The sequence below is a fragment of the Melospiza melodia genome, chromosome 21 (genome assembly GCF_035770615.1).
Source record: "Melospiza melodia melodia isolate bMelMel2 chromosome 21, bMelMel2.pri, whole genome shotgun sequence".
Lineage (NCBI taxonomy): Eukaryota > Metazoa > Chordata > Aves > Passeriformes > Passerellidae > Melospiza > Melospiza melodia.
The window spans coordinates 10,761,997-10,789,745 of NC_086214.1; the positions used below are offsets into that span (position 1 = coordinate 10,761,997).

General features: G+C 41.6%; 1 protein-coding gene across 2 annotated transcripts; it reads left to right on the forward strand.

Moving 5' to 3' along the window:
• The first annotated feature begins 64 nt into the window (after positions 1-64).
• Positions 65-27,749, forward strand: GOSR1 (golgi SNAP receptor complex member 1). 2 transcript variants are annotated; one of them, XM_063173603.1, is made up of 9 exons: positions 65-128; positions 478-592; positions 2,203-2,290; positions 2,488-2,595; positions 3,657-3,748; positions 3,886-3,960; positions 18,048-18,077; positions 23,601-23,683; positions 25,212-27,749. In XM_063173603.1, exons 1-9 carry the CDS (start codon positions 98-100, stop codon positions 25,334-25,336), a joined length of 747 nt encoding a protein of 248 aa, XP_063029673.1. In that variant the 5' UTR covers positions 65-97; the 3' UTR covers positions 25,337-27,749. The 2 variants fall into 2 exon arrangements, with proteins under 2 accessions (XP_063029673.1, XP_063029674.1); XM_063173604.1 differs by having other exon boundaries at positions 478-586.

Sequence of the window (27,749 nt, forward strand, 5' to 3'; positions counted from 1 at the left end):
GCGCGGCGCTGCCGCGGGAGGCCCGCCCGGCTGGGCCCGCCCCGCTCCCCCCGGCCGCTGTGCCCCGCCCGGCCCGCGCTGACGTTGGACAACAAAGATGGCGGCGGGGAGCAGCAACTACTGGGAAGGCGAGTGGGGCGGGGGGCGGCGGGCACGGGGCGGCTGCGGGGCCCCCGGGGCACGGCCCGGGCACGGCAGGGCGGGACGGCCGCCGGGACCCCTCTGCTCTCTCCGGGGCGGGCGCGGGCGGTGCCGGCCTGTCAGCCATAAGGCGCCGGTGTCTGCTGAATGAAGCCCGCGGCCCCGCCGGACCCTCCCGGGCTGCGGGTGAGGCGCTGGGGGCGCCCAGCCGTGCCCTCCCGTCGGCGTGAGGGCTGCCCCGGCCTCGAGGGTCCCCTCTCCCCTGTGGGTTTCTCTACGGGAGCGCGGAGGTGCGGGGTCCCCGGGCGGGTCCGTGACTGTCCCCGGGCCCTGCAGATCTCAGGAAGCAGGCGAGGCAGCTGGAGAACGAGCTGGACCTGAAGCTGGTCTCCTTCAGCAAGCTCTGCACCAGCTACAGCAGCTCCCGAGACGGAAGACGCGACAGGTATAGGTACTAGCCCGTTTCTTTATGTTTCTTTTGTGTTTTAAACGCTGCCTGTGGTGCTTGGTGCGGTTTTGTCGTTTGCTGAGTGCTGGTCCCACCTGTGGCTCTCAAGGCTTGGATTCCTGGGGAGCTTTCAGCGCTTCTCGGTGCTGGTGTTGCTCTGGATGTGATGTTGGTGTGTGAGTCAGGCTGTGGGTGACAGGTCACTGGGGAAAGCTGGATTTTGGTCTGTGTGGGATCAGTGAGCTTTTTAATGCTTGTTACACTGGCTTAATTCTGAGTTTTTCTTGTATTAAACTAACAGGAGGTTTTCAGGGAGTTCAGTATTAGGGGAATTTAGCTTTATACCTCCCAGGTGGGCTGGTGTGCTGTTGGTAATCCCAGTTTTAAGGGAACTGGAGCACTGAGCAGCTGTGCAGGGAACAAGCCCTCTCTTCAAAACCAGTGGCTATTTTTTCCTGTCTTTCTGCTGAGGTGAGTAATAATCACAGAACAGCTTGGGTTGGAAGGGACCTCAAAGATCATTTTGTTCCACCCCCTCTGCCATGGACAGGGACAGTGTTAATGAGAATAATAAGAGCTGCACATGTGTTTTTAGATGTGTGTGTATACACGTGGTCTCTGTGTATATATAGAGGTGGTTTCTGTTTGCTTTAATTGCATTTATGTTTGACTGAAGAATTAATGTGGTAAAACTCTTCAGGTGTGTCTTGTGAGCCAGAGGCGAGCTCTTCCCTGCAATTCCACAGCAGGAATTATCAACCTCTCTGTCCATTTGCAAACTTTTCTTTGCTTATTAACTATATCTGTTGTGGGTGTTGCTGCTTTAGGTATGTGTGTTGATATTTTTCTATTTTATTTAATTTAATAACTGAATCCATTTTATACCTCTCCCTCAGTTTACGGTTCTGGAAGCCTGAGAGCATCTCAGCCATGATAATCTTGAACAGCTCTAGTTTCACTTTTGTTTCTGCATCTGTGCTGTTACTTCCCATGTTATCCAGTTGTTTTCATTATTTTTGCTGTCCTGTGCCAAACTTACTTCTCTTACTCAAGGCAGATTACCAGAGCCATGAGTAATCTCTGAGGGGTGTTATCACAGATCTGCACGATGGTCTGGGATGTGACTTTTCCTTGTGGTTTCAGTTTACAAGCAAGCAGGGAAGGTGTGTGAAACTAATTGTGATAAATGGTGTGGTGTGTGTTGCTCTGTGGGACAGTGATTGCTTAACAGGTCACAGGTTGTCCTAACACTGTTATTAAGCTGTGATTGTGTTGCTGGAGTAACATGCTAAGAGTGCAGTGCTCTCTCCTGCCAGTAAATAAATAAATCAAGATTAAAAGCTGGGGGGAAGAGGACACTGGTACCAGACAGCTGTCAGGAATTTCTTCCCAGGAGAGGTGATATTTATTTCCTGCACGTGGTACTGTGTTATCTGTTCAGATAAGAGTTAAAGGCATGCACAATAAGAAAATGTAATTTTTCAGAGCTTGTTTAATCTCTAGCAGACCTGGGTATAGTGCAGCTTTCCAGCCCCTGTCACTGGTGGTTCCTTATTTCTGGTGCTCATGAAATGATGCAACTTTTCAGTAACTGCTCCTCCTCTTCTCCTTAGCTCTGACACAACTCCTCTACTAAATGGATCGAGCCAGGACAGAATGTTTGAGACCATGGCTGTGGAAATTGAGCAACTTCTGGGAAAGGTAACTCGAGTTACTTTGGGTTGATTTCAGCATTTAGGCAGTATCACAATCCAGATTCTCTGACGGATATTAGGAAATCCCAATGCGGGTATTAAACAAGCTGTGCACGTCTAGCTGCCTCCTTCAGCTTGTGCATTGTAGTTTTCTTGCAAAGAATAAGCCATTTCTCATTCTCTGGGGTGCTTTTTCTCCTGCAGCTGACTGGGATAAATGACAAGATGGCAGAGTACACCAACAGCGCGGGCGTGCCGTCGCTGAACGCGGCGCTGATGCACACGCTGCAGCGCCACAGGGACATCCTGCAGGTAACCAAGGGCCTCCTCCCTGCCTTTGTGCTCTTTCTTTGGCTAAAATTATTATTATTATTATTATTATCTCTGCTGGTATCACAGAGTGTCTCACCAGGAGTTGTGTGTGCCACTGATTCCATCTCACTTTCTCCAGGCACCCGCTGACCTCTGAGTTGAAGAAAATTGTGCTTTTTATGTCATGTTGGTGACTGGAACTTAGCTGAGAGAGAACAATAAAGGCTGCTGCCTTGTGTGGGTGGGTTTTATATAGCAAAAGGGGAAATGTAATGAATTACCTTGTCTGTGTGGCTTGTCATGTAACAGTGTGCAAGGGAATGTCACACTTCAGAAAACATGATTGTAAAAGCTCCTAAGCTTCTCAAGGGAGATGAAGGAAATGTGATGGTTAAAGCTACCAGTCAGTGCTATAAATTAACCATGTTTTCATGGTGTAGTACTCTTAAAATGCATATTTTATTTGGCTGGTTGTGTACAGTTTGATTTCTGTTTGGTATCTGTGCAATCCATGCCCAGTGTGAAAAGCAATAGCATTTGTATGAATGGTTACAGTGGTTTTAGTGCACACCAGCTGCCAGTTAAATTGTGTTTTGAGAAGTACCACCTGCCTGAAATGGTTTAAAATGTAAAATTGCATCTTAAAAATAGCAGTCATCTTTATTTTTTTATTAATCTTGTGTAACAACAGAATAAACTCAAGAACATCTTCACCACACCAAAGAAGTAGATTTTGTTAGGGATTCTGATGGGAAATTTCAGCACAAACCAATTCATCAGGAAGGTGAGGATAGATGAAACTGGGAGAAGGAATTGCAGTGGATTTTCCTCCACAACTGTAGCTGCAGCCATCCAATTTAGCAGCTACTCTAAGAGCAGTGAGTTTTAAGAATAGTTTGGATTAACTTCCAGCATTTTGCTGTTAAATTCCTGGGTTGATCTTGCACCTTTTATTAGAGAACACCTGACAATTTTAAAGGTGGCTGGATCTCCTGTGGGTGTGTTGTGTTGCTCAGTTGACCTCGGGACCCTAATTTTGGGATAACTGTTTGTCATTACAGGATTACACACACGAGTTCCACAAAACCAAAGCAAACTTCTTGGCAATACGAGAAAGGGAGAACCTGTTGGGATCGGTACGGAAAGACATCGAGTAAGTTGTGTTGGTGCAGCAAAGGAGGGGGAAGGTGCAGAGAATGCTTGGCATGGCTCATGTGTCTGTGCTCTGAATAAAGCAGAAGTTCCTTGAAGCCACAGTTCTCAGTGAGGTTCTGTTCTGTTGGATTTCAGGTCGTATAAAAGCGGCTCTGGCGTGAACAACAGGAGAACAGAGCTGTTCCTGAAGGAGCACGAGCACCTCCGCAAGTAGGTGTTGTTTCCTCTTTGCTGCCTGACTTCTCTGGGGGTGAAACACCTGAATTTCACTCAGCTGGTTAAATGTTCATGGCTTGGTAGTGTCAGTGATTGGGGCTTTAGGATTTTGTCAGTGCCAGTTTTGTGTTTTCTTCAGGGGCTTTTGCAAGTCACTTGTGACTCAGACCTCTTCCTCCCAAGGGAGTGGATGTCTTTCATTCTGACTGGGGTAAAGCTTAAGAAACTAAATAGAAACTCTCATGATTTGGCTGGGTTTCCCTCTCCTTTTTTTTTTGTCAGTCAGACAGAGAAAAACCTTTTCTCCTTTTGTCTCTACACAAAAAATGATGGAAGAGATTAATTCCTAAATTACCTATGCACTTGAATATTTGCAAATTGATTCTAGGTTAGCAGATAAGCCAAATAGAAAGCACTTTGTTGTTATTCCTGTTGCAGAGAGGGCATTAAGTTATGAGTAGCTGCTTTGTGTGTCCTTGTTCAGCAAAAACAGCACAGGTGAGAGCAAAGAGCTGGAGGATTTGTGGTTTTTGGAGAGTCAGGAGATAGCTCTGGTCTTCCTGCCTCTCTCCTTGCCTGTAGTTGTGCTAAATCCCAGGCTCACACGAGAGGGCAGGCTTGCATTTAAAAAAAACAAATAAATAAATAATTACATGTGGCTTTCTTATGTTTAAGTTTATAGCCAAAACAGCACAAGAAACATGTACAGGAAATTAAATCAATTTTTTTTTTCAGTTGTGGCTTATCATCAATTCATCCTCAGTTTTCTGTAATGTATTTAAAACTTAAAACTTAATTGACTGAAAGCTTGAATTAGGACTGCTATTAAGCATGATCTTGAAATAGAATGGTAAAATATTTCTGGAGTTGTAAAATACCCTTCTAAGAGACTGATATTGTCCTGAGTCCATTGCTTTGAAAAGCTTGCAAAAATTAAGAGCAGAAAAGTTACAGCATTTTGTAAGCATTTTCTGGCAGATGTCTTCAGAATTTGAGCCTAACATTTATTGAAGCGTTGATTATTTGTTTTTTTTTAATATACTAAGCTCTGCAGTATGTTTATAGGATTAAAATGCATGAAAAAATAAAGTTAAGGCAGTTTTAGAAATAGTTTAAAACCACCTGGGTGATTATTTGAAAATGTTAAGACTTGAAAAAAACCCACCACAACACTGAGGAAAAGAAAACCAGAAATAAGTGTGAGTTGAGGATCTTTAGTAAACAGGGCCAAATTAATCATGGAATGCTCTGCAAGGTGGAGATAACTGTAAGGGCTGTGAAGAAATCCAGTGTAAAAGGAGAAAACAACATTGGCAAGAAATCAAAGCTTGCAAAACTTTTGAATTGAGAATCAGTAAGCTCAGAAAAAGATACTGGCAGAGGAAATTATTAGAGAGTTTCAACATATTTGTCTTCAGAGGAAGCAGTTAATGAGCTATTTATGCCAAAAAGCTAAGAAAAGGTCCCAAGAATTCACCAGGAGCTGGCAAATTACACCAAACATGCTCCTAGGATAAATTGACAAGCTTTGTGTGAGTCATGATGCTGAATATTTGTAGTGCAGTAAATCCTGGTGCCAGACTAATTGACAGAAGTAGATGATGAATATAATTACATGAAGAGACAGGAGTAAAAATCCAAATGTTTTCAGTGGAGTGAAATCGATGAAAAGAGCTTGAAAAACAGACACAGGAATATAAACTTTGCAATGTATTATTATTATATTCTCCAAAGCAGTGTAGTAATGCCACAGGAATTACATATTCATGTCAGATATTGGAGAATTCACTTGTTCTTGACCCTGCCTAATTTATTATATTAAGTATTTCAACCTATTACATATTTCTTGCATGAGCTGATAACAGAATGTGTGAGCTGCTGCCCCAGTGCTGAGTGCCAGATATTCTGTCAGCCTTTTCCTTCATGCACAACATGTGAGACAGGATAAACACAAACTGGGCTTTGCCCTGGGCTGTGTTTTCCATGAATTCTCTTCAAAAAGCTGCAGGCTGGGATTGTTTGTGGGATGTCTCACTGGGGAGCAACAGGAGAGACAAGAAGCTTCTGCTTTTTGCCTAAATCTGCCTCTTTCATTTTTGTGTCACGTTGTGAGCACCACAGAGATCCTCTTAGTGCTACACATGTAGGTAATCCTAAAAAACGAGAGGAAGTGAAAGATCTGTGAGTGCCAGATGCTGATGAATCAAAGGTTCCAGCACACATTAGGCAGCAGGGAATGGCAAAAAGCACTGAGGAAACCCTGCCAGTGCCTGGCTCTCCATTAAGCCATGAGGATCCTGCATCCATTTGGCCTCCCTTTCCCAGGGAGGGGCTGGCTGCTGTGTCAGTGCTGCTGGCAGCTGTGCCATTCCCACCCTGGAATCCCCTGGAGCTGGGGCAGCCCTTGGGCAGGGGGCACAGGGGGCCCTGTGCTCTGCTCCCCACACCAGGGAGGGTGACACAAAACACATCATGTTCTTCTCCCTCCAGAAGCTTCACTGCTGCTCAGTCCATTTTATAAATCAGCTTTTTGTTGGGAAAGGAGATTTGTCCAGAAGTTCTGCTGGCTGTGGATAGGAGGCATGAAGTGTCCAAGTCACTCAGTTTCTGAGTTCTAGACAGGTAATTCCAGAATAGCTTTGCCAACCACTGGAGATGTGAACAATAACACGTGATTTTTTAAACTCCTATTAATTAAAATAAGGTTGGCAGACAGATGTTGGTAAGTATTGATGCCCTGTTAATATTTTTACCTGATACCTCAGATTTTCTTGACTTAAAGAAATACCCAATCTAGCGTGGTCATGTTTGCTGATCATTTTTGAAATCCTGTTTTCTTGGGTCTGTGCCATTCCCTAAAGGTATTTTATCTTCTCTGTTTGTGTGTTTTTGGCCAGGGGTACAAACAAGTCATCCTTTTTCTTCTAATGCTGTTTTCCATCTAAAGAGAACAATTTTGATGAATAGATCTAGCTTAGCATTTTGAAAACTGCTCTGAAAAGTGCTGCCTCAGAGGAAACAATTCTGTTAACTTAGAGTCTGCCCTGAGAAATTCTGCAGTTATTGATGGGTTATAGTCTAAGTCAGCAAAGAAGGAATTAATGTCCTTGATTAAATTTGCAATATTGTGTGTGTATGCAAGTGAAAATCTCCCTTGTGTTGTAGGTGAGTGATAGCAGGGGGTACTGATGAGTTTGTGTAAAAATTGATGAAATCTTCAGAAGTTTAGATTGAAATTACAGGTGTTACTACCCATAATGAATTCCTTGTAAAACTGGGTGAAAACACACCAGTTCTGTCATTGTGGGGCAAGTCTGTGATTATTGCTTTATTACTCAGCTCCAGCACTCAGAAATTAGTCATTTATCCCTTTCTAAAAGCAGTGGCTGGTGGTGAAGCAGGTGCCTGTGTGGTGCAGATCTCATTAGCTGTGGTTTTAATTGTTGTCAGGTGACTGCATGTTTCTGCTGAGTGTTGCTATGCAGCCTGTGAATCTATCCAGTAAAAATTTTTATAAATCCTCTTTGTTGGAGTGAATCTATCCAATAAAAATTTTTATAAATCCTCTTAGTTGGAGTCTCATGTGTGAATGGTGCAGGTAGATGAGGTGAACCTGCTGCAAGAGTTCAGACACCTCTGTGTGTCTTAAAATATTCAAAACTGGCACAGAGAGGGTCAAAGTGCCAGAGTAGGTGGGTGAGGAACTTTTTTTGAAGGAGGAAAAAGAGGAGAGTAAACAAATCAGAGGGACGTGTGCTGCATGGGAGAGAGAAAAGAGGAATAAGAGGAGTGAGCAAAAGAAATAACAGGAACCTGCAGCAGTTGTGTAATGGTGCTGATTAATAATACATACCTGAGATGATGAGGAGAAATTATTGTTTGTGCAGTGCTTCATGTATGTGAAGTACTCTGGAGTAGTAAACACTTTTATTGCTTTCATTATGGGATTTTGTTATCAGCAGAGCTATTTCAAATTTCCTGCTGTTGTTTGGGCAGAAATGGCACATTGATTAGAGAATAATCACCAGGAAAACTGCTTCCAAACTTTGGTGGTGGTACAGGCAAGATCTTAATGGGGGGAGTGCCTTAGTGACTGTTTTTCCTCTAAATATTGTGTTTCCTGACAAATTTTCACTTCAGCACTGATTTGCAGAGGGAAATCAGCTCAACAAAATGCAGAGACACCTTGCAGGGTTTTTGATTACAGGTGATTTGATCTTTTGGGAGGAAGCTGCCAGTTTCCTACCTTAATAGAATTTATTTTTCTTTTGTTCTCCCTGTTCTCTGCTCTGCATGCCCTGGTTTCCATTCACTGTGCTGTTGCTGCTCAGATTCCTGTGGATTTCAGCGGAACTTCAGGGTTGGATTCAGACCAGGGAGCTGTGCTTGCCTCCTTTCCCATCCCCTCCCTAATTTCCAGTTGCAGGGCACACACAGTGACTGCTCCAGCTGAGACAGAATTCATCTGCATCTCCTTCATCTTCTCTTGGAAACAGAGAGTTCAGGAGAACCAGCTCATTCACCAGCTCCTTTTTCCATCCCAAGGTGCTTGGGGAAGCAGCAGGGAGGGAGGAATGTGATCAGCCCTTCCCTGGGTGCTGCTGCCTGCCTGCTCTGCAGCCTCAGCACTGCTGAGCTCCACTTTAGTCAGCCCTAGGAAGGGTTTTATTTATTTTTTTTTTTTTTAATTACCAAACTTGCCTCTTAATTAAACTGATTTTTTGTTCATGTCAGAGCAGAATGCGGTGTTCTTGTGGTTCCATTCTGTTAATTTGAATGCAGATTTTAACTGAAGCAGCACTTGGGAATGAATAATCTTTGTTCTGTGATGAAAAAAACCCAACCAGCTCTGCCCTGGGAGGACAGAGGAGCTCTGGATGGCCCTGATTTGGAGGGTTTGGATCTGGGGCTGCAGCACTCTGCCCATTGAACTGGAATTTACAGTGCAAGGAGGGATTGGGGAATCTAGGTTAAAACATCTCTCTGCTGGCCATTAATTGCAAGAGCTCTGGCAATGGTGTGCTGCTGTTTTCCCAAACACTCTTGGCTTGTTTTCTTTGTTTCTGGAAGAAGTTTGAGAAATTGCTGCATTAAAAGCTGTGCCAGTGCTGTGTGGCTGTGGTAATCACCTCCCTGCCTGAGCACTGAATAACTCAGCTCTGGGGCAGGGCTCTGTGCTCTGTCTGAGCAGCAGCACAAAGAAAATGCTTTGCAAAGAAGGGATTTGAGCAAAGGAGGATTTTTGGTGTTGCAAAGGCTTACTTAAGGATGCACAACAGCTTGTCCTGTAATCCTGTTTCAAAATACAATTCTAGTCTGTCTTTCTGCTCTGTCTCCTATTCTGTGGCTGCAGAGTTTTCTTGATTGCATCAGTGATTCTTTGCTTTAGCCTTATCTCTGTCTGGGCTTGAATGGGTTTTATCTCCCAGGCTGCTGGCAGAGCCTCTGTCTCCTGAAAACTCCTGGCACAGGGAGAGGCCACTCTGGAAGTGGCTGGATCAGCTTCCCCTGTCACAGTCCAGACTGAAAATGACATTTGGGCACATCATCTGCTCAACTGCTGCCCCAGACTGAGAATAATTTGCTGTTTTCTTATTTAATAGTAAATAATGCTCAGAGAGGGAGACAGTTCATGTCTTCTGGGAAAGGAGAAACTTCACTATATATAATTATGTGTCTGTATGAGCAAGTTATTGAAGTAGTTTAATGAGAATTTGGGGAGGTTCAAAGCTTCCAGGCAATGAAGGAAGATGCTCTCTTGGGTATTATTATTATTTATAAATAACTTAATAAAAGATCATGAAAATCAGCCAAGCAGTTTAGGATTTAAGAGGTTTTTTTCCTCTAAAAATAGTTTGGGCTTCATTAAGGTAAAATCAACTATTTCTTTTAATCTTCCTGTGCTGTATTTAGGACTTAGAAAAAACCTCTACCCCAAACCACTAAACCAAAGCTTCTGTGCCTCAGTGTTTATTTGCATGCTTTCCTGATTGTTGGATTGCTTTAACAATCAGTAATTTCCCTGACACTGATGACTGTTGTGACATTTTTATACCTCAATATGTCTAAAGTGATTAGGACACCAAATGAGGAGAAAAAACCATCAAACCCTCCAGACACAGCACAAAACTTAGTTTGGGAGTTTCCTGTGTTACTTCCAGTACAAAACTGAATTTTATTATTATCCAGGTGGCAAAGGATGTGACCACATTGACATTAAAAGCTTCAAGCTCATTGTTTGCTTTTTATCTGTTTAAAAATTGAAGGTTTATGGATGAAATTCCATATACCCTAGGGAGAGTGGCTATGGAAATCTTGTAGCTCTTTATGAATGTCTGCAGGAGCTAAAGAGCAAACCCTCACAGAGTGAAAGATTGCCTGAATATATAATGGGAAAAAAAAAGTGTCTGGGACAAAAACTCTGCTCTGGTTCTTGATTCTGGGCTTCCCCTTAGAAACAGCACTTTGGTCTTAATCTGGGGAAAGGGAAGGATATAAAACCACACTTCAAACTTCAGGGCTCTGTGGTTTCTTCTGAAGTTTTTTTGTTCCTTTCAGAAATAAACAAGTCACTGATGCATGTTTTATTTGTTTTTAGCTTTCCTTTCAACGTTGTTTCTTAACTAGGACAGCTTCCCCCCTCAAAGGTCTGTATTGAAATTAGGGCTTTCAGGAGTGCTGAAATCCTTCCTGCATGGTTCTGAAAAGCAGGTGCAGCTTTTCAACAGAATCAACAATTGTGGAGTTTTATAGAATTCCTTTTGTGCAATCTCAGAATCACTTTTATATTCTAATGCAGCATGTCATTTTTTTGTCAGTGTGGCTGTGCACTTCATTATTCCTTAGGGCCAGAAGTGCTTGCTCATTATTTGCTATTGGATCCTCCAGTAAAAACAAGCTGTTGAACTCAATTTGATGTGTATGGATATGTTAAATAGTGATTATTTCCATTTTCTCATATGCAGAGTGTATCTCTGGAAAGTTACCACACTGCTGCATAAATGTCATTCTTGAATTTTTATTTAATTTCAACCTCTCCTAATGCATCAGAATTAGGTTCTCATTCTTGGCTGCTGAATGATTGCTGTGCAGATTCCTTTGTGTTCCATCAAATCCATGATGCTAAGCAGAACTAGATCCAAATTACCCTTAAAGCATCCCTATTTTATCCTAATAATACAGTTCTGTTTAGAACTTTTCAAGGACTTCAGTCCTGTTGTAATTTGAAAGATGCAGAGTGTTTTCCTCTCACTTGAGAGACTTGTTTATATCAAGTCTAGTTGCACTTCTGGAAGAATGCATCTTGTTCAGTCTCAGATAAAAAGCCCTGAGAACCCTGGGAAATTGGGTCAGGAGAAAAATGCTGAGATCTTTACCCATTAATGAATTGCATCCTGGGTTTGGCTTGTGGATGGTTGAAATGTAGTGTGCACTTTACATTTTGAACCACAAGTGTTTGTTACGTTGCATAGTTAACTATGCAGCTTTAAGAATCATTTTATGCAGCTTTAAGAATCATTTTCTGCAGCTTTAATTAACAGGCAGGTAGAGAGTTGTAAATCAGGCACCTCAGCCAAGTCCTGCATGAAAGCCACAGAGCTTCTCCCAAAAAAACCCTCAGAACCACAGCAGGTGGAAATGCAGTTAGGGAGCAGAACACGTGTCTGTCAGTGTGGATTTTAGGGTTTCATCCTACATTAAAGTTGGGTTGTCATCCTAAGGATAACTCTCACTTCATTTCTGTGTTAGCTGGACTGGAAATTAAAAAGATATTAATTATGAAGGTTTTTATGTGATGGGTCTCTTGCAGAAGACATTCCACCTTGTGTTTTCCTGTTACTTAGGAATGTGTGAATACTAGCATGGCTCTTTAGCCTTGCCAAGCTTTAGTCAAAAAACACTGAGCTAGAAAAGTGATCCCATCTATTTTGTTACAGCACAGATTACAAACAGCTTGTGTTTGTTGTAAGCTGAGCATCTCCTGTGTGTGTGTGCCCAACAAATCAGCCGTGCCAGGTTATCCTGGGAGAGCTCCATTGCACCCAGGTCATGGCAGACAGCAGAGCCTGTGCTGCTTCCTTTGGAGGGATTTTCCCTTTGGTTCAAGGTCCCATCCAAATTCCATGTTTGATACCAGGGGAATGGTGCAGGCAGCCCTGCCCTGGCTGCTGGCAGAGCGTGCAGATGTAAAATTTGAGGAAATGCCGATGGAGTCCATTAGGAAGTTACTGGAATTGTTCTGACAGTTGTGGTTGCTGATAATGACTTACAGTAAGGCCTGCCCTGCTCACTTCATTTCACTTTGTTCCTATGGGTAATATGGAGCAATTATAGGGGAGGGTCAGGCTCTCCAAGAACTTCTCCCACCACCCTGGTGGTGCCACCCTGGCACTGGTTTGTGCCCTTCATGTGCAGAGCAGGAGCTGCTCTCATTTTTAAAGTTTTTACCTGGCTTCTTTGGGTAAACTGAACCCTGCAGGTTATTGAGAAGCTCTTATTCCCTTATAGATTTGCTCTAAGGGAAGGAGTATTGCTGCTGGTCACCCTCTTGGGGCTCTCAGGCACTTTCCCAGTCGTCTGCATGCCAAAGAGCTTTCTTGGCTAACTCCTCTTTTAGAGAAACAGTTCTTCCACTCTGACCATTCCCACACAACTCCATGCAGTTCAGTGGAGGTGCTGGCTATACCCTTTGGACATCCAGGAGAAACCTATGTTGTGAAGGTGGATCACTGTTTTCAGGGAGAAAATCCCATGGTACCTGTTTGCCTCCTTTAAACTGAGTTAGAACAACTAATTTTTTTATTGGTTATGTGTTTACAGGTGTTAGCTGCAAAGAAAGTGCTTTTCTTAGTGTATCTAAACTCCAAATGGCTGTAACTGATGAGCTGGTGAGGTATTTACTTAGAGATGTAGCTAGAAGTTGGGTTTTTTGCTGAATTTGTGTTACAGGGTTGCAGTTGGAGGAGGTTTCACCAGATTATTTTCCTGGAAATCCTTTGGCAGATTTTTCCCTACAGTGAAAAGAGATGCCTTCTGTGTATTTTCTGCCCTCATGTACAATTTCTTTCCATCTGGAAAGAAATTCAGCACCAGCCAATGTTGGTTTACTCTTGCCTAGAGCAATGGATTCTGTTCCAGTGCCTTTCATTCTAGATTTAACAAACTGCTTGCATTGATGAAAAGCAACGTGATATTTTGCTTTGTTCTTTTCCAATTTTGCAACTGTTCCTCATTCTTGATTTCTGAGATGTGCAGAAGTAAGCTCACTGAGCTGTTCAGAGATTGTAGGTGTGATGATGTTCAGCAAATTTATACATTGATTAATGCTCACATTTGTGCTGGGTTTTGTGTTTGATTGTTGTCTTCTGCAACAGACAATGTGACAAAATTGCATTTCCTTAGCATCCTGATTTGTGCTTGAATTAGCACTCAAAGAAAACCAACAAAAGAGAGCAGTTTGGGTCAGTATTGGAACCTTTCTTTGCTTTTGGAGTGGTTTCTGTGGGGAAAGTGTTCATCCCTGAAAATGCCTCATGCCATTGTTTTTGGCCAGCCAGGTTTTCTCATGCTGGAAGTGGAAGATGTATGCTTCATGGTCAGATATATTGCTCTTAATAAATAAATACACTTTACACCAATACTTGTCTTCTTTAGCAACTTGGGACAAGTCTTAAAATATCTGGAATATCACAGGGAGAGGAAAAAAAAAAGTGTTCTGCTTTACATTCTTCTACTTAAGTTTTTAAAGAGCTTAATGACTTTATGAATTTTTAATATGATAAGGAATGTTGATGGCAAGCAGAAAAAATGAGTTGGAGATGGGGGTTTTTTTTGGTGTGTATGTGTGCACAGTGGTTTTTTATTATTATTCTGTTATTATGGTGATGAAAATAACTGAGTGTATAAATCAGATTTGCTTTATACCTGTAGATTTGTATTACAGTGTGTTTTGCAGGATTTGCATTCCTGGAAGCTCCACATTGCCTGGTGATCCAGGACTGTGAAAATCCGAAAGATTTATTGGAGGCAGTTTGAGAGAGCAGAGACTTAGTGATTTATCTTGCTGTTAGAACAATGTAAAATTATTTCTGTAGTTATTCTTTCTGAAAGGAAGAAAATAGTTATCAGGTGCTATATTAGTTTATTCTACAGGGTTTTCCCTGTCCCTTTTAAATAAGTCTATATGATAATATTGCCCTTAATTTCATCTGAAGGGTTTAAAGCATGTTGTGAGAGGAGTTGTGTGCAGATGAGTTTTACTCAGCTAAGTATTCATCTCCATTAATGAATTTTATTGAAGTACAGACACACAGATTTGCCTTGCAAACAACATAAAATACTTTCTTTTAATTCTAAAAGCCTGATATATTGTGAGCAGGGCTTTTTTCTATCATGGGGGGCATATTTCACTTAATTTCTCCTTCTGATTAATTAACCTGTCTGCATATTTAAGGGACAAGCTGTGCCACCCTCTGCAGACAGCAGTTGCACAGAGGCCTGGCTATTCCATATGCATGGCTGCTGCTGGGTTTGTGCCATTCCTACAGGAGCTGATTGCCTCAGCACCTTCCAGCCTTTCTTTCCTGTAGGATTTTTAAAAACCTTTGTCTGTCTGCACAGGTGAAAATGCAGAGTTTATTGAAACAGATGGCAAGTCAGATTAATAATGCCCAGAACCATTTTTTGCTTGGGTGTTCATGAGGAAATGTCCACTGGATTTGTTGTCTTTGCTTGGACAGCAGAAGAACAAAGTCAATAGATTTTAATTTAAGAGCTTTTTTTTGTAGTGTTTTGAATATGTAAGTTAAGCACAATTGCCTCGTTCAATGTTAGTTTTTTATTCTGGGAAATGAACATTATTTTTAATTGTGAGAACAGCTTCTATTTGTGGAGAACAGGTTATTAATAGTCAGAGATCTGCAAACTTCCCTTGTGTCTCTGGGCCCTGTTGTACTTTGTGTTCCTGATCTTCCTTAAATCTGACTTATTTTTATGGCTATGAGCTGTGAAATGAATGAAACAGATGCTTCTGTTTGGGTGTCACTGTGAGTGAACTTTACAATCTGTATTTGCCAAGCAATCCAAACCTGCAGAGCAGAATCCCTGCAATGTTCCTGCTGTGCCTGCCTTTACCAGGGATTGCCATGGCCATTCCTGTGGGGTTTGTTCACATTGCAAGGAGGGATGAGTTTGGAAATCCTCTCAAGAGCTGATTGTTCTTGTGCTTGAAAGCTGTGCTAATAAATCTGTGCTTCCTTTGGTCTGCCCTCACCTACACATCTTCATTCTGAGGAAAATTCCTGTGCATCTCATCCTTTTCAATATTTGGGGTCACTCCACATCAATTGAGAAACATTTGATCCTGAGGTTTCAGGTGCCTGCTAAATGCCCTGTGTTGGCACTTGCAGCTCATGCCTGCTTGTGCTGGTGTTCAGAACTGGTTTTTACATTTTTACATTTTTATGACCTTCTATCAGCATTTTCTATAGCCACATTCCCAGAGTTTATTTTTGTGTGTGTATAAACATACATACACATAGAAAAATTAAGCAGTGTCATGTCATCTGAAGCTTTTAAGTCACTTTTTGTGTTTATGTGTCTGAGTAAGGAATAAAGCTGCCCATCTACAGCTTTCTCTAGCATAAAAAGCAGTGAGTGTCCCTGCTGCACACTGGCAAGCCTAATTTGGGTGCTCTAAAAGCCTTGGAGGACATCCTAGTTCACTTGAGGTCTGTAAAAGTGTTCAGCTTCTCTGTCATCTTCAGTTCATCAGCATAAAAATTCTATCATTTCATCAGTTAAATGGACAAAGAGCTGGTAATCATTTTTCTAAGGTAGGTTTTTTAATAGGGCTGTTGTAACATTTTCTTCCACAGAATTTTTTTATGTGTAACCTGTTACCAGCAAGGTTTTTATTACCTTTTCATTGATATTTTTAAAAAAGAATTGAACCTTTTCTAAACTGATTCATTCTTGTGCACTGCTCTTGCTTTTGAGGCTGTTTTCTAATGGTTTTGCAGTTTATTCTGATTATGCCCTGCCCACATAACACACTTGTCTGTTAGAGACTATCTATGAAAGGCACATTCTCAGCTGGATTGTGTCTCTGGGAGTCTCAGTGATTACAGAAATCTTTAATGCATTGCTTTCCTGTTCTGCCTGCCTTGGGGACATGAGGAGATGCTGTGAGACTGCTCTGTGTACACAGCTAGGGTGTTTCCCTTCTCTGTGCCAGTGGAATAAACACCACACTGTGAATAAAACTGATTTTATTTGCTTAAACCAGCGTGCTCACAGCTGATGTGAATCTTAGAGTGCAGCTCTGTTTGCTGCCCCAGTCAAGTCCCTGGCAGCTTAAAATTGATCAAAATATTTTTAGTGCTCTGTTCTGTGTCTGTATTTCAAGCCATGGGCAGCCTGAAATAGCAACCTTGGTGTTTTCAGTTCTCTGCACAGAGGAATAAAGTCATTGTGTTTGCCTGTCCCCCTCCCCAGCAGGTCACACACGTGGCCCAGCACGTTCCTCCAGCTGGAGCTGTGGGGGGATCTCCAGAATTCCTGTGGGAAGGAGAAAAGTTCCAAATCAGGCAGCTCAGGCTGAGTCAGAGGCAGAGCTGTGCTGCTCTGGGGGCTGGCAAAACACTTGGGATGAGGAGGGTGCAGGATGGAGGTGGCCATGCCCTGCTGGCATCTTGGAGTTTGGAAGCAATCAATTCTGATTTACTACTGGAAGCAGTAGCCAGTACAACATCAAACTGCTTTTCTGTCAGGCTGATTTCCTCCTCATACTGCAAACTGAATTTTTTTTTTACCATTTTCCTCCAAGAATTTGTGTGAATCTGTGAGATAAACAGAGCAGTTGTAGGGGTGCACTGTGGGAATGATGCAGGCACCTGTTCCATGGCAGGGTTACATTGCAGATATTGATTGCTGTGACAAGAGGGGTTTTTGTGACATTTCACAACTGCCTGCAAAGCAGTGATGAAAAAACCCTGTGTGAAAGCTGAGCACAGAAAAGGGGAAATAGCTGCACTCCTCCCAGGATCTTGTTACTCTCTTTAATGGTTTGTGTTGGGTTTTTTTAATGAAATGTCCTTTCTGGGCTGTGCTTGGGGCTGCCCTTTCTGCACAGGGCTGGATCAATGTGTGACAGGCAGGACAGAGCCGCTGTCACCAGGGCTGTGTGTGACATGGGCTGTGCTGAGTTCCATCAACTCAGCTCTCACCCAGCTGCTGTTCCACAGAAGGGCTCTGCCAGCATGAACCAGGGTTTGGGGAGCTGATCCTGAGCAGGGCTCTGAGATGGACCCAATCTCAGCTTTTTCATCATTAATGATATTTTTTGAAGGGGTGGGCAGGATTAAAAAGCAATAAAATTAGCTGCTCCTTTCTCTAATACTCCTTTCTAAACAGACCTCCATAAATCACAGAGCTATTTCCCCTTTTCTTGTTTTCTCAGTGTTTTATGTTCTCCTCAGCAGCTGCTCTTGCTACACTTAGGAAATGCTCCTCTGTCGCAGACATCTTTTATGAAAAATCCTTTCCTTAAGATTTTTCCTCCTGAGAAGCTGAGAGGCCTCAGAAATAAAATGTAAACATTGATTATCTGCTGCTGTGGAATGCAACAGGTGCACCTGTGATTGGCCTATGTTGGTTGTTTGTAATTAATGGCCAGTCACAGTCAGCTGGCTTGGGCAGTGTGTCCGAGCCACAAACCTTTGTTATCATTCCTTCTTTTCCTATTCTTAGCCAGCCTTCTGATGAAATCCTTTCTTCTATTCTTTTAGTATAGTTTTAATGTAATATATATCATAAAATAATAAATCAAGCTTTCTGAAACATGGAGTCAGATCCTCATCTCTTCCCTCATCCTCAGACATGGTCACACTCCTCCAGTGCATCTTCTCCAAACTCTGTATAAACCAAACCTGTGTAGCAGCAAAATATGACAACGTCCAGAAATAAAACATCCTAAGAGCAAATTTATTAGGATGATGATTGGGATCATTGATTAGTGATCTAAAGTAGTACTTAGTGCTTGTTACTTTCTTTAACTTGTTTTTTTTTCTTTTGGCTTTCAGCTCAGATCGACTGATAGAAGAAACAATAAGGTAGGAATGAATGTAAAAATTTTCATTATTTTCCATACAATCAGCATTTCCATTAAATTGTGTCTAAATATATCAGTCCCTATATTTATAGAGTAACTGTATTGTTTCCAGCTCCTTGGCAGTACTACAATGAATTGCTGATGGGTTTGGTTTGGGTTTTTTCTATTCAATATTGACATAGGAATGTTGCTTAAATATTTTATTCACCCTAGCTTAGAAAATTTGGGTGAATCACCTTTGGAGCAGAGTGAATCCCAGGCTGAGCTGCTGAGGGCTGTTCCTGTAGTCAAGATGTTCCTTCTCACAGTGACACTCCTGTAAAACCTGATTTCTGTGCCTTTCAATGTATTCAGAATATTCAGCACCCAGTGTGCAGCTGATAGAGGTGAGGGCTTTTACCACAACTGCTTGAGAGGTTATTGCTGTTGTACATTTATTTATCTTTTCTTACATTGTTTGGATACTTAAGTGATACCTTCTCTAACTAATCTAGACATTATAGAACTGCAGCAACACAAATTTTATTATCTGTGCCTTTTCCAAGGCAACCTTTTGCAGACCAATAACTCAAACTGTAATAATGCCCAGTTTAATGGTTTTAAATTTTAGATTATTGCTTTAAAACAAAAGAGAAGGAAAAAAAGGTAAGAAGTCAAGTAAGATATGCTTTCAGACAATGCATGTACTGACATAAATGATCAAGAAGAATAATTAGAGCTGCAGCAGGGCTGTGTCCATTAAGGGCTGGTTTAAGTGCACACAGTGGGCTCAGGATAATTAACATGGAGGAAGAATGTGTTAAACCACATCAGTGTGCAGTGATGAGCCAGATCAGTGCAATAATACCTGAAAATGTGGTGCAATTTCAGCACAGCCTCACAAAAATATTTCTCCAGCTTAGCCCAGCTGTATTTGTTTTGGGTTCTAGTCCTTTCCTCTCCTTTATTGTCATGCTTGTAATCTTACTTTTCCATCTCAGAAATGCTCAGTGTTTGGTGAATTTCTTTTTTTGCTGCCACTCCAAGTAAGCAGAACATTAAGCAGCATATGGTGATTTATTACTCTTAATATCCTGCAAAATTACATGTAATTACTGGTAATTATGTCATTGGCCTGGCTTCTGGATTCTGTGTCATCAGAGGAACTCGGAGCTCTCAACCTTGCACAGTTTGTTATCTGGAGTAAATTCTTGCTTGAGTTGTTGCCAGAAATGTTTTACAGTTTTTTGGTACAAAAAGAGCTGGTTTGGTAATGACATGGAGTAGGAAATGTAATTCCACTTAAATCTGAGTTGAATTCTGCCTCTGTTAAAACCAGGGTGAATTTTTTGTTGAATTTTTTTTCCTTGTGGTCCCCAGTAATGACAATGTTTGGGTGTGACATTAATTGATGGCAAATCCTGCTGCCTCCCAAGTGAATTTACCAGATGGGAGTTTACCCAACTCACCAATTGTTTTTATCTATTGTAACCCAAATAAAAGAGGGAATTGTGCAGAAGAAGCTGTTTGAGGACAGATTCCTTGAGATGTAATTAGCTTATTCTGGCTACTGCTCTTCAAGGTTTACATCTGCTGCAGTTCATTACTCATTTTTTAATTAAGCCAGTCAGGAAATCACGTTTTATTTCCTTCACACTTTTATTTCCTTAGGCTTTGTTACTAAGCACTGATTCCAAACATTGAGAAGCACATTTTTGTGTGTGCAGAGGCTTTTGTTGACGAGCTGCAGCCACTAATTGTGGGCCCTTGCTCTGATTTTCTGTCATTAGGAGAAGTGAGGAGTCTGACTCTCGCTCTCCATGGAGCAAACATCCGTGCCAGGGAGTGCATGGGCACCTGAGCTGAAATGATTCAGTAACCACAGCACTGAGCAGGGCTGTCACTCCAGATGTGTCATTATTACTAAACTTTTAATCAATTTTTAAATGAATTATGTGCCATGGGTTCTTACTGCAGCATATTTCTCTCCAGAAGCGAGTGGGATGTGATACTTTGTACTGCAGTTCTTTTGGAGCAGCCTTCACTTCCCTTGGCCAGATTTAAATATAAGCAGAGATTTTGCTTAATATGCTTGGAGTTCTCAGGTTTTCATTTTCAAACATTATCACTCCTCCAAAATAGCAGACCGTTTATTTCTTGTTTTCTAACAATTTCTGTTTTTATGTTGGCTCAGTTGGAATATTTTTTATAGTTTTGTCTGTACAGTGTGACAAGTTCTTAGGATTTTATTGTAATTCTATTTCTGAGACCTGATCCATCAATCTTTGGATATTGGCAGATTGGACTGAAGCCAGACCAAAGCCATAAATTCCATTTTTTAAAATGGTCTCCTTATGTATTTGGTCTATCTCTTTAGGTAGTAATTAGGATTTAATAAAAGGGAAAAGCTCAGCCACACTGAGTGTTGACTTCTTAAAGGCATGAGCCACGTTTGGAGAATTCTCTAATTTCACAACCACCTTGCCAGAGTGTCCAGGCAAAATCACTTGCATTCCTGGGGAAATGTTTCTTCTGTTTTTATCTTAGGCTTCATCAAAGGAAACAATGGAATAAATAAAAGAATAAAGGAATTTGCCAGGGTGTGAGTGTAGGTATGCATTGATGCATACACATATGTGTATATTTAGAGATACAAAGATAGAAGTGTATCTCCAGACAAAGAATAAGTGATGCAATCAGAATTTTTACCAATTTAAACCTAGAGCTTTCATTTCTATGCACAGTCACAGAGTCCATTCCCTAATCATAGACCTTGTCATGAATTTCAATGAGCAAGTATGATTCATGGCATGCAAAATGAAGCAGGAGTTCCAGTAATACGTGAATTATTTGATTTTTAAAAACACAACTTCTTTCTTTAGATTTTTGTTTCAGTTCTCCAGCAGTGTAGATTTGACTGATGTGTCTCAATGGGTGAAGCCAGGAGTTGATTTTTTGCTACATTTCTCTCAGTGATGCTGGATGTGGCTGCAGTGTGGGGTGAAATAACAGCTTAAACATTAATTTAACTCAAAAATCTTTGCTTCCAACTCAGGCAGCATTAAAAGTGTATTTCTGCATGTTAGACTTGTCCATCTGGGATAATGCCTGGAAGTGTTTATTACCCTGAGGGTTTTATGCCAGTGAAAAGAGCAGACTGAGTACAAATATCAGTTGAGTTTGCTTTGGAGGGAGGTTTGGCTGCTCTCATACCCACGGCACTGCTGAACAATCAAGGGCAAACTTGGAATGTGGCAGAACTTTTGAGGGAAATATGACTGCAAGCACAGGAATTTGAGATTCTCCTGCTGCTCTGGGGAGGAGATAGGTGGGGTTTTTATGGCTGTGACCTTGGGCTTAGCTGGGAGAGATTTCTCCAGAAGTGCAGCAATGCTGAGCATTGTGCTTGAGCAGGGCTTTAATATTAAATATAGAGAGCAGGCCAGATACCATCTGCTTTTAGAAACTTGGTTTACACCCAGCTCTGGTAGTTCCAGCCAGTGCAGCACTGAGAATAGTTCCTGCTGGCTTCCAAGTGAAATGTGGAATTGGGGTCATCCCTGTTCCAGTCAGAAATGTTTCATCTTTTGATGGGAAAGGTCCACATGAGTTCTGGAACAGCAGAACCAGGTCCTGAGATCTGGGATTGGGCTGGGAGTGACTAAATGGGGCCAATCTTGTGAATGGCAAGGATAGGATTCGTTTTTTTAAAATCTGCATTTGTCAGTGAGGCAATGGCAGCAGCAAGTCAATGAACATATGTCAGGGATGGGAATGGAACCAAAACTGTCTGATGGAGGATATGAGGAATCTGCAGTGCTCAAGATACAGAACCAATCTCTGGACTGGTCCCCAGGAACTCTGATTTCTGCTGCTTCTTAGATTTAATAATCTCCTTTACAGATCTGAAGGCTTAGATAAACCAGCTCAAGGGTTGAATAATCAAATTATACGTGAACAACATTGCTTTTTGCTTGAATTTTGATTTGTTAATAGTCGCTGGAATCCAGTTAAGCTCTTGTTCATGAATATCACAATTACATTTCATTACTAGACCATATCATATTAAAAATTATAATTACCCCAGGTTTTTTTCCTTCAGAGCTCTCCAGTAAAACCCAGCCCTTTGAGCTAAATTCTTGAAAATACTGGATAAAAAAAAATTAAATTGGTTTCAATCTCTTAACCCTTTACATGCTGCCTTTTTATATGAATTGGACAGTTTCACTCCCCAGATATTAAAGCAGGAACCTTGTGTTCCCTGAATAATTATTTCTAAAGGCATTTTGGAGGTGGCTCAGGAGCACTTTATATACTGGAAATCATTTTGTGTTTTCACTTCTGCAAATGAATGGATGTTTTAATGAGTCATTGGATGCATCTTACAAAAATATGGGACTTAATTCAGAGTGCTTTGAGAGACACTGTATTAAAAACTCATCTGGACAAATATCAAGTCAGTGTGGGGGTGGGAGATGGGAATCTGTAGGTTACTGAACAAACTTTCCTGTGTGCAGATAGGATTTTTTTTTTCATAACTTGATTCTTAGTAATTCAAAATTCCCTGAGTGCGCTTCTTAACAGCAAATTTTTACTGGTTTTGTGAGTTTGTTGTTTTTTACTTTAGAGGACTAAAATACCTGCATTGAAAAATTGTATGTTTGTATCAGGTAAAAGCAGCATTTCACATTTTCCTCCCTCTGAAATGACAGCTTTGGTTTCCTTTTATATTTTTCTGTTGTGTTTTTCCACTTAACTTTTACTCCTCCAGAACATTTCCTCTCCATATTTAAGGCTCATAAACTCATCCAAGGACTTATTTTAATCATTGTTATTCCTGTAGATGAAGTCAACAGCAGCAGAGGTGACTTTTCTGAGTTATTATGAAGCCTTGTTGTATTTCTGTCCTGCTTTATGTATTTTTGAAACACATGCCAGCAAGGAGAACAGTATTTGCCATATTTTTCTTTCTGTGTCTTCAAGCTTTGTCAACTGAACAATTCTTTATAATTTCATTTAATATCTTGTTTTTAAGAGCAGGGTTGCTTTTTTTCTGACCTTCAAAACAGTTTAAATTTGAAATGGGAAATTCAGTTTTGTATTGGTAAAGAAACAAAGAAAATGAAAACTTATATACCATGGGGGATATTCTTAATTAGGACCAGATTTCAGAAACTGATTTTTTTCTGTGCTGTGATGGAAGCATCATTTGGGATGAAACAAACTTCTAAATTTAAAGCTTAAGCCATGAGAGCATCATTCTTATGTTGCTTGTAAGGTAATACCAGTTTTCATTGGGGCTGGAGGAGAAAAGTCAAACCCTGCCTGTTTCAAGAAATCTCAGAGTTTCACACTGTTAACAGTTCGCATAAAACTGAAATCATTTAACTGTAAAAGAGGGAGATTAATGGGAAAATTGTGGTTTCATTCATGTTGCTTCACGCCATTCATTGGCCTCTGAAGAAGCATTCCCTGCTTGTTCTCCTCTTGTGGGAGCTGTGGATTATTCTTAGCACCAACAACTTGATCCTCTTTCTTTCCCCAGCATTGCCATGGCAACAAAAGAAAATATGACTTCTCAGAGAGGGATGTTGAAGTCAATACAAAGCAAGATGAATACCTTGGCAAGTATCCTTTTTCCTAAGTATTGGTGCTGCCTGTGCCTGAGAAGAGTTGTGGCACAATGTTTCACTCTGTCATCAGCAGTGACAAACAGGTCAGGTTTTTATCAGGCTCACCTGATAACCTGACTGAAGCATCTTAATGGGAAATGTGGTAAGTTGGTTCTGGTCAAATTTGGGCATTGCATATAAATTAACAGAATTTCATTTTCAGGTAGAGGCCTGCAACAGCATTTCCTGGCCTTCCTTCCCTGCTGTATGCTGTTCTAGAAGTGCAATTTCATTTCAGGTCCTGCTTTTTGCTTTCAAAACAGCTGAAGCTTGGTGTTCCTCACTGCTTGCTGTGGTTTACAGCTAAGAGAAGTGAGGGCCTGAGCATCCTCTTGTCTGTCAGACTTTTGTGAGATTTTGGCTTGTTGGTTTCTGTGCATGTTCTGTCTCAGGGCTGAAGATTGTGCCACGTTGTCAAGTCAGGCACGTTTGTGGTTTTCCCACTTATTCCTTCCCTTCTTCAATAGACAATGTCAGCACTGTTTGGTCAGACACATGGCATCCTGGAAAGATGCATCTTGGTAACCCAGAAATTTCATTACAGTTCTTAGCAGCTGGCAAGAACATTCCAATAAAATCTCAGTAAGCTTTGGCCTTAAAAAGATTCTCAATTCCAAAGACACGAAGCTCTGATTGTCCTGTTGGCAGTTGTATTTTGTACATTAAGAGATGGATTTACACCCTGGTGGTTTTACAGAGCTTGCACAGTGTGTGGGTCATGCAATGTGCAGGATTTTCTCAGTCAAATGCCTTTGGTTGTTCTCTTCACCAGTGGCAGAATCCCATTGAAGAAATTCCTTTGGTTGTCTCTTCACCAGTAACAGAATCCCATTGAAGAAATTCCACAGATGTTTCATGTAACCACCCCATTTTTTTTTTCATTCTCATTTAAACATGATTAATAAAAGTAACTAAGCCTCACATAGTGGAGATTAAAATGGTGATTGAGGTTGCTGCTGTAGGACATGAAACAACACGAGCACACACTGCTGCTCTCAAGGTGGAGAAAAGGCAAGTTTATTTTCTGACTCAAACATTTTTAGTTTTCCAAAAGTGACAGTGGATTGGAGGGTGAAAGTGCCACCTCTCCAATGACACTGGACAAACCAACAGCCCATCAAATTCTCCTCCTCCATAAAAGAATGCAAACCAATAAGTTATTTATTATTTACAGAAAGTGTGTGAGAAAGTTTACTACAAGAATGTAAACATCAGAAGGCTTAGAAAATCTTAAAAACTCAGAGTGACAGAGGTGGTCAGGTGGTGAATTGTGTGTAACTGTGAGCTCTGGGCTGTTCCCTTTTCTCTGCTGGTCTGCAGTCAGTGGAGTGCAGTTGTAATTCTGCTCTCCATCCAGCAGCCTTTACTGCTCCTGCTTCTCCCAGCTTGGGAATGGTCCCAGTGTTGTCATTGCCCCATCCAGCCTTTGGGGCTTGTTGGTGAATCCCTGTTTGTGCTGTGCCCTTGACTCAGAGCCCTCCCAGACCGTTTTCCAGCCGTGAACAGCCTGATCCAAAGGATCAACCTGCGCAAGCGCCGCGATTCCCTCATCCTGGGCGGCGTCATCGGCGTCTGCACCATCCTGCTGCTGCTCTACGCCTTCCATTGATGGCTGCTCCCCCCTGGACTCTGCCAAACCTCATCACACCCTTCCCTCCTCCCAGCCAAGGAAAAGTGACTTGGGGGAAGCATCAGACTCGCACAGCCTGCTCCTGGCTGGGGCTGTCAGCATGGGTGTCTGGAGCTTCTGATGGTAGCCACCGACACTGGGCTCGGGCTGAAGCTGCAGTGTTTCTCCTCCCCTGTTCACCTTCCTTGGGGTTAAATTTGGTGGGATTTGTTTGTCTTTAATTCCCTTTCTCACTGCGAGGTAAGTGCCCATGGGATGCTTAACCAGGACTGGGGCAGCAGTTCCAGTGCTCAGCAGTGCTGGGGAGGTTTGGTGCTGGCTGGGGAGTGGGAGAGGATTAGGTTTGCCTTGTGTGGAAGCTCAGCAGGAAGGCTTTTCCCTCTAATCCCAGCCCAGTACTGAGTTTCACCCTGAGAGATGAATATTGCAGCTTTAAGCCTTCAGGTTGCTTTACTACTAAATACATGTTCTGTAATTCTTTTTAACTCCTGATTGAGATTCTAGTTATTTCTGCATAATTCATGCTGTGAAAACTGTGCTTCACACAAATTCCTCAAAGTTAACAAAAAAAAAGGGGAGTTTGTGTTCACTTTTTGCACAGAACATGAATATGAAAGTACCCTCTGAGGGAGATCATAAGATTTTTTGTGGCTTTAAAGGGACTGACAAAGTCCCACTGTGTAAAAAGGGAGCACAGTGTCCCAGCAGCTGTTTACTCAAGTGTTCAGTCATCTGAAAAGTGACCAAACATGAGTTCACCTGAAGGAATCTTTTGGGTGCAAACGCTTTCATTTTGGCTGGCATCATAAAAGATCTTTATAAAGACACAATAAGCAGTTTACAAAGCCTATACTGTAATTTAGGTGAAGTTATTCTGATAGTGCACGTAAGAAGGATATGATCTAAACTGTTGATTGGAAATGAAAATGATGATGGTTATAACAAAGGTTTTGGACATAACTCCTCCTAGCCAAGAGCTGACTGTATGAATAGTGAAACAAGTGTTATTTACCATTATCTGGGGGGGAAAAACTTTTTCTTGGTCTGGACAGGCAAAAAGAACCCTGTTGTTTGTCTGTAAACAAAGCTGACATCTGCAGTGGCTTTGGCCCTGCAGCTTCCCAGATCACAGCTTTTTCTGCTCTTTCAACAACACTTTTCCATCTGTCATATCATAACCCAATAAATTCGAGCCTTGGCACTGAAATACCTTTCTAAGAACTTGATTAACTCTTTTCACAATCCACTTAGAGTGCTCCTAACAGATTCCATGTGTTCCATCTCCCACAAATGTCACACAGTCCCCATGTTCTCCTCTGGAGCAGAGTCCAGTGGGATGGACACAATTTTTTACTTCATTTTATAGTGCCTGTGAGCTGGAGGGAATAGAGACTTGTGTAGTGTGCAAACCCGCGCTGTTACACCCAAAATGTCTGGATTTAAAGGCTTCTTTGCAGACTTAATAACCCTGTGCTAAAAAGTCAACAAGGGCTTCTAATCAGCCATCCTGCCACTGGGATTTGGAAGCATTTGGAATTAAGATGTGTAAAACTGTGGGGCTTGAATTTGAAATAAAGGGTGATTATTTGGTTGATTTGGGAACGTTCTCATTTGGAAATGAAGTGTTTATTAAGGGGGTTTATGAAAAAGCTTGATGGATAAAGGAGGGTTATTAATGGGTCTGTGTGTTGGGAGATCAAACTCTCCCTGTTGCCTTTTCTTTGATTCCTCCTCCCCCCTGAGGGACCCTGATCAGCACTTGTGCATCTGTTTAGGATTTGTAGGATTTGGTTGCTCTATAGTTGGCAATATAAGATCTTCAGTACCATAAATAAATTCATTTATTTAATCTTATAACAAGTCTTTTTATTGGACTTAACTGATTATTTGGTGCATATATTTAATCTTATTGTGAAAAAGCTGCTATGGAAAATATGTAGATTATAATAAATATGTAAACATAATTGATTTTTCATGTTATGAAAATGTTCTGGAGGAACTGATATATTTTAGTATAAAATAATGGAAATATGCTGAATTATCTCTGATAAAGCTTTACTGGAAATGGTTTCGGTGTTGGCAGCCCCTCCATGGTTTTTGTTTGTGCTGGTTTTGAGTCAGTTTTGTGTTGAAAAATACATTTAATTATCTTTGGAGTTTTCCCTTCATCATCATCTGGCAGAGCGAGCGGGTGTTGTGCTGTGCTCCCTGGAGGGATGTGTTTGCATCTGGCCCAGGGAAAGGCTTCCAAATTCAGGAGAATCAGCCTCATAATTCATCTCTAACAGCCTGGACCTTGGTCAGGACAATGGACTGGAAAATGAACACAGTGGGTTGGTAGCATTCTGCCTCAAATCCCAAAATACAGGTTTGTGTGTCTCCTGTTGCTAAA

Coding starts and splice junctions, on each gene's coding strand:
- GOSR1 (XM_063173603.1), top strand. CDS start 98: ATGGCGGCGGGGAGCAGCAACTACTGGGAAG. Junction 593..2,202: donor GGAAGACGCGACAGGTATAG/GTACTAGCCCGT, acceptor TCTTCTCCTTAG/CTCTGACACAACTCCTCTAC. Junction 2,596..3,656: donor GCCACAGGGACATCCTGCAG/GTAACCAAGGGC, acceptor TTGTCATTACAG/GATTACACACACGAGTTCCA.